This window comes from Dendrobates tinctorius, unplaced genomic scaffold, assembly GCF_039654945.1.
Source record: "Dendrobates tinctorius isolate UK_male_01 unplaced genomic scaffold, ASM3965494v1 ptg000044l, whole genome shotgun sequence".
Classification (NCBI taxonomy): domain Eukaryota; kingdom Metazoa; phylum Chordata; class Amphibia; order Anura; family Dendrobatidae; genus Dendrobates; species Dendrobates tinctorius.
The window spans coordinates 24,019,155-24,035,755 of NW_027361712.1; the positions used below are offsets into that span (position 1 = coordinate 24,019,155).

Here is a 16,601-nt window from a genome sequence, read left to right on the forward strand (position 1 = left end):
GGCAGTGATGGGGTGAAGGAGAAGGCAATGATGGGAGTGATGGAGCAGGCAATGATGGGAGTGATGGGGTGATGGAGCAGGCAATGATGGGAGTCATGGGGAGAAGGCGGTGATGGGGTGATGGAGAAGGCAATGATGGGAGTGATGGGGAGAAGACAATGATGGGGTGATGGAGCAGGCAATGGTGGGAGTGATGGGGAGAAGGCAGTGATGGGGTGAAGGAGAAGGCAATGATGGGAGTGATGGAGCAGGCAATGATGGGGGTGATGGAGCAGACAATGATGGGAGTGATGGGGTGATGGAGCAGGCAATGATGGGAGTGATGGGGTGATGGATAAGGCAATGATGGGAGTGATGGGGAGAAGACAATGATGGGGTGATGGAGCAGGCAATGATGGGAATGATGGGGAGAAGACAATGATGGGGTGATGGAGCAGGCAATGATGGGAGTGATGGGGAGAAGGCAGTGATGGGGTGAAGGAGAAGGCAATGATGGGGAGAAGGCAAGGGTGGGGGTGATGGGGAGAAGGCAATGATGGGGGTGATGGAGAGGGCAATGATGGGGTGGTGGGGGAAAAATAAATGATGATGGGGTGGTGGGGGAGAATGCAATGATGGTGGTGGTGGAAAGGGCAATAAATGGGGGTGGTGGAGGAGGAGGAAATGATGGAGGTGGTGGAATGGGCAATGATGGGAGTTGTGGGGGAGAAAGCAAAGATAGTGGTGGGGGAGAAGAAAATGATGGAGGTGGTGAAGAGGGCAATGATGGGGTGGGGGAGAGGACAATAATGGGATGCGAGGGGAGGAGGACAATGAGGGGTGTGGGGGATTGGGATGGGAGGAAGGGGGACTTATAATGGCCTTAGGAACAGGGGGAGGTGGAGGAAGACATTATCGTTTATTATGTCTAACACAGTCCCTTTGTATATAGTGTACTCACTATGTCTAACACAGTCCCTTAGTATGTAGTGTACTCACTATGTCTATCACAGTCCCTTAGTATATAGTATACTCACTAATTCTGTATAACACCATCCTTAGTTACATAGTTTCCTCTTTTATTATGTATAACACCATCCCTTATTACGTACCATCCTCTCTAGTTATATATGATGCCGTCCCTTATTATATAGCTTCCTCTGCTGTTATGTATAGTGCTGTCTCTTACATAGTGTATTCTTGTTAATTTTGTTATTTACAGTGCCCTCTTTTATTACATAGTCCCCTCTCTTTTTAGTAAAAAATGACTGCTGATCGAGGAGCCGGTGACCAAACTACCAGTCCATCAGCTCCTTCATTAGAAAGGAAGCTTTCCCATGCTCCATCAGCCATCATTGCATTATACAGCTAACAAGACAGGACGGTATGTAATAAAAAACAGGGCTCTATATAATCCAATATGTAAGGTCTGTCACATTATTAAAAATTATTATTAAAAAAGCCATTAGGTCTTCTTCCAGCATCATCAAGCTAATACATACATATATAAAGAGAACTGCAAGAAGATGAAAGTCTAGAAATAATAACAGCAGAGTTAGTAGCAGACTAAAAATTAGATCTTTGAGTGTAGTGTGGGCTCTTCGGATGCTTCCGGATTATCAACGACCAAAGGGGCGGCAAATTTTTCGACCGCCCCGGGCGCCACAAACAGTTGCTACGCCACTGCCTACATCATCCATAGTGAGTGAGCGTGTGTGGGTTACGCCTTCTATATATACGGTGAATCAGAGAAACAAATTTTTACACTATACTCGATAGTTATTCAACAACTTCAATTCTCTCCTCCGCCCCCCAGCACCTCCTCCCTCTCCACTCATCTCAGCTGAAGACTTTGCCTCATTTTTCAAGGAGAAGATTGATAACATCAGAGACAGTTTTGGTCAACAACCCCCAGTGCCCTTCCTCCTACCTGCCCTGCCCTCCACCACCCAAAACCAACTTCTCCACCATTACAGAAGATCGACTCTCCACTCTACTCTCAAGATCACATCTCACTACCTGTGCACTTGACCCGATCCCATCCCACTTCATCCCAAACCTCACCACAGTCTTCATCCCAACCCTAACCAATCTCTTCAACCTATCACTAACAACTGGTGTTTTCCCCTCAAGCTTTAAACATGCCTCAATCACACCTATCCTCAAAAAGCCCTCTCTTGACCCATCCTCTGTATCTAGCTATCGCCCTATATCACTTCTCCCCTATGCCTCAAAACTACTGGAACAACGCGTCCATCTTGAACTATCCTCCCACCTCTCTTCTTGCTCCCTCCTTGACCACTTGCAATCCGGCTTCCGGCCACACCACTCCACTGAAACTGCCCTAACTAAGGTCAGCAATGACCTACTAGCTGCCAAGGCCAAGCGACACTACTCTGTCCTCCTCCTCCTGGACCTGTCCTCTGCCTTTGACACAGTGGACCATTCCCTATTACTACAGACCCTCTCATCTCTTGATATCACAGACTTGGCCCTATCTTGGATTGCGTCATTCCTGGGGCAGATCACACACTGGAGCAGCATCTAAGGGACACATTATACACTGGAGCATAACAAATGTGGCCCATTATATATGGAGCATTATTAGAGCCCATGATACACTGGAGCATCAACCATGAGGCCCATCATGTACTGGAGCATTGTAAGTGGGGCAGATCAGACACTGGAGCAGCATCTAAGGGGCCCATTATACACTGGAGCATTACAAATGGGGCCCATTATATATGGAGCATTATTGGAGCCCATTATACACTGGAGCATCATCCATGAGGCCCATCATGTACTGGAGCAATGTAAATGGGACAGATCAGACACTGGAGCAGCATCTAAGGGGCACATTATACACTGGAGCATTACAAATGGGGCCCTTTATATATGGAGCATTATGTGGAGCTCATCAGATACTGTATGGAACATTATATGTGACTAATTATTTGGTATGGAGAAATATATGGGGCTCATTATTCTGTATGGCGCACAATGTGGTGGCCATAACACTGTATGGAGTAATATACTGTCCTGTTTTTGAGCTATTGTACAATTTAAAAGAGATCAGTCATGTCATGTAAGCTGTAAAGTATGTGTCATTGTACTATACCTATATTTCTGTGGCGTATCGGAGCATCATGAGTTGTGGCATGTGTTAAAGGGGCGCACTGACACTCTTTGGCCCAGGGCACACGAAATCCTGGAGCCAGCCCAATCCCCCCACAACTTTAGCCAAATAAGCCCCAGTTTTCAATGCGGAACTATTATTAGGAAGTAAATTAAGGTTGACAAGCTTCAGTTATAAGAATTGATGTTTTTGGCATTGAAATGGGTACTGTAGGTATGTTTACTGTCCTCCACTCCCTGCCGACTTTGCTTCCCCAATGATTTGCATTGGGTTTCGTGTTTCAGTCGGCCTCCGACTTTTCCCTATAATCGGCCGATTTCGTTCGACCCGACTTTTGCGAAAGGCGGGTATCATGAAACCCGACTCGACCCGAAAAAAGGCAAAGTCGCTCATCTCTAGTGCTCGCCCATCACTAGATATGATGGCTAGTGTTGAACGCAAGTACTCGCTACTCGAGTTTGCATCGAGTGCTCGGGTATGCACGGAGTATCGCAGATCCCCATATTTTTTTTGTCACTTGAGCACCCACGATATTCAGTGCATACCCAAGTACCGGATGCACACTAAAGTATTGGTATTTCTTCTATATGACTTGCGTTTATTTATGAAAAAAACATTTTGCAATTTTCAAAGTTTTAAGTTTTGTGACCTTAAATCTGAAAATTCTATCACACAAAATAGTTAATAAATAACATTTCCTACATGACTACATTACATCTGCACAATGTTTTAAGCATATTTTTTTGTTAGGAAGTCAGAAGAGTTAAAAGTTGTTCAGCAATTTCTCATTTTTCCAACAAAATTTACAAATCCATGTTTTTAGGAACCACATTACATTTGAAGTGACTTTGAGGGGTCTATATGACAGAAAATACCCAAAAGTGACACCTTCTAAAAACCACATTCAAGAACTTTATTAACCCTTCAGGGGCTTCACAGGAATTTTTAAAATGTGGAAGGAAAAAATGGACAGTTAACTTTTTTCACAAAACTTTTACTTTAGACTTTTACTTTTTATTTTCACAGGAAAAACTGGACCCTAAAATTTATTGGGCAATTTCTCCTGAGCATGACGATACCACATATGTGAGGGAAAACCACTGCTTGGGTGCGTGGCAGGGCTCGGAAAGGAAATAGCACCATTTGACTTTTTTAATGCAAAATCTGCTGGAATAATTACTGGATGCCATGTCTCAATTGAAGAGCCCCTGATGTGCCTAAACAGTAGAAACCCCCAAGTGACACCATTTGGGAAATTAGACCCTCAGGGAACTTATTTAGATGTGAGGTGAGCACCTAGAACCCCCAGGTGTTTCACAGAAGTTTACAACATTGAGTGGTAAAAATAAAAGCAATCACATTTTAACCCAAAAATGTTTTTTAGCCCCAAATTTCACATTTCCACAAGGGTAATAGGAGAAAATGCACAATACAATGTATACAATTTGTTGAGCAATTTCCTTTGAGTACGCCTGTACCCCATATGTGGGGGAAAACTACTGTTTGGGTGCATGGCAGAGCTCGAAAGGGAAGGCGTCCCATTTGACTTTTTGAATGCCAAATTTGCTGGAATAATTAGCGCATTTGAAGAGCCTCTGATGTGCCTAAACAGCAGAAACCCCCACAAGTTACACTATTTTGGAAACTAGATCCCTCAGGGAACTTATCTAGATTTGTGGTGAGCACCTTGAACCCCAAGGTGCTTCACAGAAGTTTATAACATTCAGCCGTGAAAATTAATTAATTTTCCCACAAAAATCTTTTTTTTCCCAAAATTTTGCATTTTCACAAGGGCAACAGGAGAAATTACACTGTACAATTTTTTATTGTGCAATTTATGCTGAGTACACTGTTACCTCATATGTGGGGAAAACCTACTGTTCGCGTGCACGGCAGGGCTTAGAGGGGAAGGATCACCATTTGACTTTTTGAATATAAAATTTGCTGGAATAATTAGAGGGGGCCATGTCAAATTTTAAAAACCCCTGATGTGACTAAACTGTAGAAATCCCCTAAATGTTACACTATTTTGGAAACTAGACCCCTCATAGAACTTATCTAGATTTGTCTAGATTTGTGGTGAGCACCTTGAACTCCCAGGTGCTTCACAGAAGTTTATAACGTAGATGTCACGAAGTGACTGGCCCTGCGTGACGCGACCCGATGATCCGTCGGTCACCAAACAACAAGACAAAACAAGGGGACACCGGGGACACAATTACAACAGTGGGCCCTGCAATAGGGAACTGGGAAAGGGACACCACCTGCACACTCCTGAGGCTGTGTCCTGGACTATCCTGACGCCCCTATACAGCTTCTTTCAAACCGTCGCCGACCAGGATACCACAGCCCTCACTTGCCCTCCACCTATCCCTCACTAGGGAATTGGCTATTGCGGACACTGGTCCCACCGCTGTACTAATAAAACACCAAGGAAAAATAACAGGCAGGGAAAAGAAAACGGCACTTAACTTCCTCTGCTGTAATGCACCGGACAGCAGAGTAAGGCACCCGAACTCAGCTTTCAGCAGAAACACAACTGCTCCAGAAAGCTCCTCTCTTTAGCAGCATCACTACTGCTCCAGATAAGCTGAATCACCTCTGCACCAGGTAGGACCAGTCTTCACAATGTTTGGTGTTATGAATGGGTCACCGAGAAGGAAAAAATAAAACAAGCTAAGTCCCAGAAAAACCAGAGCGGTTGGTAACTATGCAGATTGCAGATCCCTGATCCTAACCACACAACTAGCAGCAGCCGTGGAGCGTTCCTACGATGATCCTAGATGCCTCGTCACCGGCGGAGGACTAAATAAGCCTAAAGCAAGAAAGGGGAAAACTAACTGCCCCAGGGCAGACCCCAAAGGAAAGACAGCCCCCACACATGTATTGACGGTGAAACAAGATGAAAACACAAACACAGGCAGGAAAATAGGCTGAACAAACGATGGGGCCCAAACTAACTAGAAAGGACAGGAAAGGAAAGACACTGTCTGCAATCTGCCAAAGACCCTACAAAAATAATGTCCAACACTTATGATAACAAAATTAACCCTGAAGTCACTAGACTTCTCCCACTATATCAGCACTCTGAAATATTCTGAGACAGAGCAAAAAGAGGCCAATCTAATAGTGGACAAAAAGCAAATTGGCAAATACAGATAAATAAGAGTGGAGATTCAGCACAGCCCCAGCCAGGGCTGGCTGACCACACAAAAAGCTGAATAGACCAACAAAATCAAGTGTGAACATTAGCAGAAAAACTTAGCTTGAGCTGACTGGAACAGAGCTGAGAACCAAGACCTGACAAGCCAGAAGGAATCACCAGCACCAGAATAGGGCGTCGGCTGACTTAATCCAGTCTGAAATTCCTGAGGTCCAATCGTCATCCTCATTATCAGGTGGCAGATCTCCAACGATTAAATCAGCCTCACTACCTCCTGTTACCACCAGAGGGAGCCTGGAAGGAGAACTCACAACTGGTAGACCAGAAAATGAACTCACAACAGTTTGGTTTCCAAAGGACCTGTATTACCAACAGTCAGCTGGTGTACCAGGTGACCTTATATAGGAAGGAGAGAGTGCTCAACCAGCTGCATAGCAAACAGACCAGCCATGCAATTACACCAGCGGCCACCGGGGGGGAAAAACCCACCAGCAGACTAACTAAACTTGTAGTAACACCAGCGGCGCGGCATAAACTAATATTAACCCCCGATGGGCTGAAAGGAAAAAAATTTATATAAGAGAATCCAGGATCTGACACAGGTCCAAAAATGGATCGTGACAGTACCCCTCCTTTAATGAGGGGCCTCTGGACCCTCAACACTGCACCTCACCAGAAAACCACCTACGGTGAGGACGCCTAGATCCACCAGAGTTCACCTCGGCAATCACCTGACTCTCAGGTTTATGGCAAACGTAGACTGATGGAGGTGGCAACGTATGCTCCGGAGACACCACAAATCTCCAGAGCGCTGACCTGGGGAATGAGTTGAGTATGGGCATTACTGGGGGTAACTCCAGCTGGTATGTCCCGGGCCGAGGATGGCTGACACCCGATACGGCCCGATCACCCGAGAACTCCAGACCCCAGTAGCATACTTCCACTCGATGTTTTTGGTGGACACCCATACATACTCGTAAAAACACAGGTCCGGACCTGAACGTTTATTGCCACACACATGTTTGCCACAAGACGGTGAACTCTTATTTTAGCCCCAAATGTTTTATTTTCACAAGGGTAAAAGGAGAAAATGAAACATTACATAACTTTTGAGATCACATTTATTGGGTGCATTACGCTGAGCACTTACTTTGGGGTTTCCGTCTAATTTTCAGAGTGACATGATTCAGATGAAACCCCCGGAGGATCCATTCACTATAATGAGGTAACAGATGTCCTTTTTTTCAGAAATTTACAAAACTGTGGTGGACCACGCTTTTATGCACATCTAAAAAGACGGACACAGCTGGATCATAGGCCAGACATCGTTCACAGTGTCTTCATATGCCTCATTTTAGGGAATTTTCTGCCAGAGGTTCTGTCAGAATCACGTATCTCAGAGATTTACATGGAAAGCCTGGTGTAAGCGCTAAGCCTAGAGCGCAGAATAAATGTGCACTGAATCTTACTGTGATCTTTGGGAGGCAGAATGAACAAATCAACAACAGGTGAAGAATTGGTTTTATTTAATTTTTACGCTGTTCCTTGAGCGGTATAAGTGATAAGGTGACTTAATTCTTCTGGTCAGTGCAATTACAGTGATACCAGATTTATAACGGTTTTTCCGTTTTGCCACTGTCACACACTAAAAGACCCTTTTTTTGCAAAAACTAGTTTTTGTATTGCCATGTTTTGAGAGCTATAATGTTTTCATATTTCGCCCCACACAGTCATATGAGGGCTTGTTTTTTGCTGGATGAGTTAACATTTTTATTGGTACCATTTTTGGACACTTGATATTTTTTGATCGCTTTCTTTTCTGATATTTAAGAGGCAAAGTGAACGAGACCAGCAATACAGAAATTGTTATTTGTTTTTTTATGTCTTTCCAAGTGTGGTAAAATTGATAAGGCAGCTTTATTCTTCGGGTCAATACGATTACAGCGATACCAAATTTTTATCAATTTTTATATATTTTGTCGCTCTTACACAATAAAAACTATTTAACAGAAAAAATATTTATTTTTGCATTGTTTTATTCTGAAGTCTATGACTTTTTTATTTTTCCACTAATGGAGCTGTATGGTAGCTTATTTTTTGCTGGACAAGATGACTTTTTCAGATATATCATTTTTATTTACATTCATCTTTTTAATCGCGCTTTATTCCACTTTTTGTTTAGCACTATAAAGATAAAGCAGCTTTTTTTGCCTCATTTTTTTTCCGCTGTTCACTAAAGGGGTTTACTAGTAGGACAGTTTTATGGTTTTATTGGTCGGGTCGTTCCGAATGCGGCAATACCACATATATACACTCACTGGCCACTTTATTAGGTACACCATGCTAGTAACGGGTTGGACCCCCTTTTGCCTTCAGAACTGCCTCAATTCTTCGAGGCAGAGATTCAACAAGGTGCTGGAAGCATTCCTCAGAGATTTTGGACCATATTGACATGATGGCATCACACAGTTGGCGCAGATTTGTCGGCTGCACATCCCTGATGCGAATCTCCCGTTCCACCACATCCCAAAGATGCTCTATTGGATTGAGATCTGGTGACTGAGGAGGCCATTTGAGTACAGTAAACTCATTGTCATGTTCAAGAAACCAATCTGAGATGATTCGAGCTTTATGACATGGCGCATTATCCTGCTGAAAGTAGCCATCAGATGTTGGGTACATTGTGGTCATAAAGGGATGGACATGGTCAGCAACAATACTCAGGTAGGCTGTGGCGTTGCAACGATGCTCAATTGGTACCAAGGGGCCCAAAGAGTGCCAAGAAAAAATTCCCCACACCATGACACCACCACCACCAGCCTGAACCGTTGATACAAGGCTGGATGGATCCATGCTTTCATGTTGTTTACGCCAAATTCTGACCCTACCATCCGAATGTCGCAGCAGAAATCGAGACTCATCAGACCAGGCAACGTTTTTCCAATCTTCTACTGTCCAATTTCGATGAGCTTGTGCAAATTGTAGCCTCAGTTTCCTGTTCTTAGCTGAGAGGAGTGGTACCCAGTGTGGTCTTCTGCTGCTGTAGCCCATCTGCCTCAAAGTTCGACGCACTGTGCGTTCAGAGATGCTCTTCTGCCTACCTTGGTTGTAACGGGTGGCAATTTGAGTCACTGTTGCCTTTCTATCAGCTCGAACCAGTATGCCCATTCTCCTCTGACCTCTGGCATCAACAAGGCATTTCCGGCCACAGAACTGCCGCTCACTGGATTTTTTTTCTTTTTCGGACCATTCTCTGTAAACCCTAGAGATGGTTGTGCGTGAAAATCCCAGTAGATCAGCAGTTTCTGAAATACTCAGACCAGCCCTTCTGGCACCAACAATCATGCCACGTTCAAAGGCACTCAAATCACCTTTCTTCCCCATACTGATGCTCGGTTTGAACTGCAGGAGATTGTCTTGACCATGTCTACATGCCTAAATGCACTGAGTTGCCGCCATGTGATTGGCTGATTAGAAATTAAGTCTTAACACACAGTTGGACAGGTGTACCTAATAAAGTGGCCAGTGAGTGTATACTTTATTTTTATTCATAAAAATATTTATTTATGAGTACAATATATTTTTTATTGTTTTCTAGTTATTTTGTGACTTCGTTTTAAAAAAAAAATTACAATTTGTTTTTCAAATTTTTCTACATTTTTACTTTGTCCCATCATGGGAATTTCACTTTTTCAAGTCTGATTGCATATAAAGCATAGCAAAGCAAGTCATGACGACATCGGGTCACCATGGGATTGATCGGCCCCTCGTGATGACTTTGCAGAGAAAGCCGATCAGAGTGCAGAGAGAGCTCCCTTACTCTCCATGCCTGCTAAATACTGTGATATCTATTTAGGGGCTTAAAGTACCGGGAGTGATGCACTGAGCTGATATTCTTAGAATTGACACCCTACGGTTATCGCGCACACTCAGCCTCTGAATGTGCAAAATCGCCATGGCGCATCCATACATGTCCCCACATCCATCTCCTCATAATCCACGACCTGGACATATGGAAAATGCAAAGATCGTAGAGGGCTTAAATACAAAACATGGTTCTTTCTAATGGTTCTTTCTAATTTTTGCCCATTCCACCAAACATGTTTACAACTAGATAATAATACAAAGTCATTTCTTCTTCCTGTCATTTTCTGACTATAGACTGTTTTATGTTTATGGTGGGGCATCCATCTTGCCTGAACTGCTGCTAAGGCCGGGGTCAGACATGTGAGAAACTCACACGAGTCTCACATGTCAATACCCGGCACTATACCTGGTACTCGGACAGGAGTGCACGGCTGCATGTATTTCTACGCTCCTGTCCCAGTCCGGCGGCAGTGCCGGGTGTTGACATGTGAGACTCGTGCGAGTCTCTCGCATGTCTGACTCCGGCCTAATAGTGTTCAGAGATATATTTTACAGCAGTCACATGGATCACAGGAAACAATAGACAAATATAGAAGAGTTCTCTTAAATGTTCTATAATCTGTGTAGGGCTCATTGTGCAGGAAGAGGGGAAGGTAGTATTTGGATAGTGGATTCCTTATTATCTATATATAAATGAATATGCTATGCTTAATTTACTTCATAATTCAGCCTATGATAATACTGAGATGACTGTTGAATAGTGATTTTCGCAGAACTGGAAGTATCAGCCTAATATTAGGTTCAATGGACAGCGTAAAAACAACAAGATTTCACAATATTTACATTAAAAAACTTGATGAAAGGTTGCCACTGTTACACTGATTAAAATGATACCTTTGGTGAAGAAATCCCTCTTGAGGTTCTTGTGTAATCAGTGTTACAAGTTTTCAGTTAACGATATACCCGTGCTCCAGGGCGGCCTGAGTCTTATCTTCCTACTCTAGGCCAGAGAAAACAAGGAAAGACCTGCCCTCTAGCTGCCCCGCATAGAGACAGAGAGAGAGACAGACTGTTTGTGATTTAGGATGGGGCATGTAGTCAGGTCTGGCCTAAAGCACCACATAAAGACCTCCCCACAGGCCGCTCCGGAGCACGTGTAAGGCGGCCAGGATGGTAGTCATGGCAACTGGCTTTACTGTTCCCACATCCTGGTGCCTCACAGATGAAACAAGTCCTCTCTGCTGTGTGTGACAAAACTCTTATGGTCACTGGCAGGTTCTTCTCATGTCCTGTCACTCCAGCTTCACAAAATATATCAGAGTCACAAGTTTTTTCAAACAACACAACTTTACTGGGCAGCAGCATTTTCTTCTTATAGGCAGAACATTTCACATACAGAGTCATCTTCCTCTCTTTCCCTGTCATCCGGACAGGCTCTGTTGTCACTAGCAGCTTCCAATGCCCGACATTCTCGGCTGTATCATTTGGACAGTCCATGTCCCACCTGTTCTCTCCCATCACCAGCTCCTTGTCAGCCCCTTGTCAGGTTCCAATAGGGAAAGGATCCAGGAACGCCATCTCAGCTACTCTGGTCTTAGACCCCAGATACTGCTTAGGTATGATCTTGTCCAGCTGGTGCCCGTCGATATTATTCTTAGCCTGGGGCCCCTTTCTGCTACAACAGCTTTATCCCCATGGCCTATAGTCCTCTGCTGTCTCACTACTCACACGTTCTGCCCTTGGGCAGGGTGCCCAGGCATCTGACACAACCAGGAAGTATCCTGATTAAACTCCCCTGGTCTTTGCTGCCCCTCCCATCTAGTTAACCCATGTGCTGCATATCTCCTAACCTATTTTATGATACTCTCTATCTCTAGTCCTTAACTTTATAATGCCCCCCTCTATTCTACCTCACTATGGTCCTATACTACTATCCCTAAGCCTATAAACAGTACATGACAGATACAATATCTAAACATTACATTACACATTACAGCATGTGACATTAGTGTATAAACATTCTTAAACAATGAGGTGCCGCATGTGACTGTGTCAACAGCACCCCGAAGAGAGGAGGCATGTGAGGTTCCCTGCCACCTCCTTACACATGAGTATCTCCTTAACTGAAAACTTCTAACACAGATTATACAAGAACCACAAGATAGATTTATTCACCCTATGTACCTTTTTAATCAATGTAACAGCGCCAACCTGACAATGCCTGTAGTTTTCTTAGCAAAATCCAGCTGACAGGTGCGCTTTAAGACAGATTTTACTTATGAACTGAGAGTCTGAGAGCTATTCATCAATTCAGGAGAACTAGGCATCTTTTTCTCTGATAAGAAATTTTACAATATATATATCTTACCTTCACTTGTTCTATTGACTTATAGAAAATAATAATACAATGTAAAATACTCTAACTACATTTATACTTAATGTAGTCTTCTTACCTGAACATATGCTAATATTCTGCATGAAGGTTTCTCCTTTCATGTCCACCTTACATGTGTACTTGTCTCCTTCATTCCAACTTTTTTTGCTGACATTAAGTTTAATTGTTCCAGAAAATAACCCATCTTCGCCTTTTAGAACTTTGAATGTAGAAAGCTTGGAAGCGTGTTCACTACCATTTTTAAGCCAATCTACTTGGATTTGTTTGGGGGTAAAGTCAGACACATAACAAACCAGTTGATTGTCAACCTCACTGCTAGCATCCAAAGGAGTCAGAAAGATCTCAATGTGGGGAATTTTGACAGCGTCCAGACATCCTGGAACTGAATAAAATAAATAATTTGATTTCTAGAAAACTGTGTAGAATTATAAGACAGTCTAGCATGCACATATATAATGTCAAATATTGCTTCCCCTAGACATCCTTCATCTGATAATAGAATCTATATCACACTGTCATTGATTATCTATTATTCAATATGACTGCATTTAGATGCCATGAATTCAATGTCAATAGTTAGAATATAGGTCGTTCACCAATTAGTAACATTTACACAGTACATAAAGCAATTGAAAATTAACCGTCATTAGAATTTTTATCTTATAAGTCGATAGTACATGTGAAAATAAGAAACTTTGTAATATATCTTATCAGAGAAGTCTGCTTCTTTCTCCTCCTGGTCTGACCATTTATTTTCAAGATTCCCAAGATGATCGTAAAACCAGTTTTCAGTGAAGACAGATTTTTCCCATTACTGAGATAGGAGGAGATGGTAGTTGATTTTTATAAGATTCTATGTAAAAGTCAGTGAAGAGGTTTGCCTTTAGCTCCTTCCTCCTCCGCCTCTCCCATCTACAGGTGCTTCTCACAAAATTAGAATATCATCAAAAAGTGAATTTATTTCAGTTCTTCAATACAAAAAGTGAAACTCATATATTCTATAGAGTCATTACAAACAGAGTGATCTATTGCAAAGGTTTATTTCTGTTAATGTTGATGATAATGGCTTTCAGCCAATGAAAACCCATAAGTCATTATCTCAGTAAATTAGAATACTTTATAATTCCAGCTTGAAAAATCTAAAATGTTGTCCTACTGAAATGTATGTTCAGTAAAAGCACTCAATACTTAGTCGGGGCTCCTTTTACATCAATTACCGCATCAATGAGGCGCGGCATGGAGATGATCAGTCTGTGGCACTGCTGAGGTGTTATGGAAGCCCAGGTTGCTTTGAGAGCAACTTTCAACTCATCTGCATTATTGGGTTTGGTGTCTCTCATCTTCCTCTTGACAATAACCCATAGATTCTCTATGGCGTTAAGGTCAGGCGAGTTAGCTGGCCTATCAAGCACAGTGATACTGTTGTTTATAAACCACGCATTGGTACTTTTGGCAGTGTGGACAGGTGCCAAGTCCTGCTGGAGAATGAAATTTTCATCCCCAAAAAGCTTAGAGAAGGAAGCATAAAGTGATCTAAAATTTCCTAGTAAACAGCTGCACTGACTTTGGTCTTGATAAAACATAGTGGACCTACACCAGCAGATGACATGGCTCCCCAAACCATCACACTAGACCTCAAGCAGCTTGGATTGTGGCCTCTGCACTCTTCCTCCAGACTCTGGGACCTTGATTTCCAGATGAAATGCAAAATTTGCTTTCATCTGAAAACAACACCTTGGATCACAGAGCAACAGTCCAGTTCTTTTTCTCCTTGGCTCAGGTAAGACGCTTCTGGTGTTGTCTATTGGTCATGAGTGGCTTGACACAAGGAATGCGACACTTGTAGCCCATGTCCTAGATACATCTGCGTGTGGTGGCTCATTTCACTCAACTTTCCATTAATATGCGTGGATACACCACTCTGTGAACCCCCAGCTTCTTTAGCAATGACCTTTTCTGGCTTCTCCTCCTTGTGGATTGTGTCAATGACTGACTTCTGGACATCTATTAAGTCAGCAGTCTTCCCCGTGATTGTGGAGCCTACTGAAACAGACTAAGGGACATTTGCAAATGCTTAGGAAGCCTTTGCAGGTGGTTTTTGTTAATTATTCTAATTTACTGAGATAATGACTTCTGGGTTTTCATTGGCTGTAAGCCTTAATCATTAACATTAACAGAAATAAACACGTGAAATAGATCACCCTGTAATGACTCTATATATATTTCACATTTTGTATTGAAGAACTGAAGTAAATTAACTTTCTGATGATATTCTAATTTTGTGAGATGCACCTGTATATAGAACTCCTTTCTCAGTCATGGGAAAATTTGTTTTCACTGAATACAAATTTTACCCGTGAATTGAAAACGATTGATCAGCCCAGGAGGAGAGAGAAGCAGATTTATCTGATAAGATATATGAACAAGTTTCTCATTTTCACTTGCACTATTGATTTGTGAGGCTACTAAGTTCAGAACAGTAGCGGTGTGGCAAACTGGCCAAGTACAGACCACGAAATCTGGATCCGTGAAACTGGCCTAATGTTCATGTCGTCGTTATGGGCAGGCAAACTAGGCAGCTGCCTAGGGCACCCGCTCCACCAGGGGCTAATAGCGGCACACCACGCAGCCGCTATGGAGCCAGTGAGTCGGGGGGGCCAGCCGCTGCCCACTCGCGCTCCACATTCAACTATATCAGCGTCATAGATGCTGATAGAGTTGAAAGCAATAATGGAGGAGAGAGCGTCAGATGATGCTCCCTCTCCCATCATTCCACTCTGCCTCTGACACTGTGGGTGCGCAATGATGTCACTTCATTGCGCACCCGCAGTGTGCCGAGCAGTTCAGCTGCTGAGGTGCTTAGTAGAGCCTAGAGCAGCAGGGGGACAAGTAGCAGAGTGGAGTACTGTGTTTTTTTTAATATATCTAGTGAATGAGTTGGTGGTGGCCATTATACTGTAGGACTGAATTATATTTTATGGGGGGGCTGCATTATATTCTATATGGGGGCTGCATTATATTTTATGAGGGGGGCTGCATTATATTCTATGGGGGAGCTACATTATTTTCTATGAGGGGGCTGCATTATATTCTATGAGGGGCTGTATTATTCTATATGGGGGCTGAATTTTACTATATGGGGGCTACTTTATATTCCAAAGGGGGGCTACAATACACTATATGAGGGGGGCTGCATTATACTACATGAGGGAGGCTGAATTATACTATAGGAGTGCTGCATTATATTATTATTTATTATTATAGTTCTATTTATTCCATGGCACTTTACATGGAAAACGGATATACAATAATAAAAAACAAGTACAATAATTTTAATCAATACAAGTCACAACTGTTAAAGAAGGAGAGAGGACCCTGCCCGTGAGGGCTCACAATCTACAAGGGATGGGTGAGGATACAGTAGGTGAGGGTAGAGCTGGTTGTGTAGTGGTTTGGTGGCTTCTGCAGATTGTAGGCTTGTTGGAAGAGTAGGTTTTCAGGTTCCATTTGAAGGTTTCCACGGTAGGTGAGAGTCTGATATGTTGGGGTAGGGGAAATGCACGGGAGAAATCTAGTAAGCGACTGTGGGAAGAGGAGATAAGAGGGGAGTGGAGAAGGAGATCTCATGAGGATCAGAGGTTCCGTGCAGGTAAGTACTAGGAGACAAGGTCACAGATGTATGGAGGAAACAGGTTGTGGATGGCTTTGTATGTCATGGTTAGGGTTTTGAACTGGAGTCTCTGGGTAATGGGGAGCTGGTGAGGGGAGAGACCGGGGAATAGCTTGGTATAAGCATAGTTTAGAATAGATTGGAGGGGTGCGAGACGGTTAGAAGGGAAGCCACAAAGTAGGAGGTTGCAGTAGTTAAGGCAGGAGATGATGAGTGCATGTACTAGGGTTTTTGCAGATTCTTGGTTGAGGAATGTACGGATCCAGGAAATATTTTTGACTTGTAGTCAGCAGGAAGTGGAAAGGGCTTGGATATGTGGTTTGAAGGAGAAATCAAAGTCAAGCATTACCCCAAGGCAGCGAGCTTGTGGTGCTGGGGGGAGTGAGCAGCC

General features: G+C 43.2%; 1 gene segment (V, D, J or C); it reads right to left on the reverse strand.

Moving 5' to 3' along the window:
* Positions 1–16,601, reverse strand: part of LOC141089199 (Ig mu chain C region secreted form-like) — a 101,825-nt gene that overhangs the window by 53,437 nt on the left and 31,787 nt on the right. The window contains 1 exon segment of the C gene segment in view: positions 12,599–12,922. Within this exon segment, the coding sequence occupies positions 12,599–12,922 (324 nt within the window).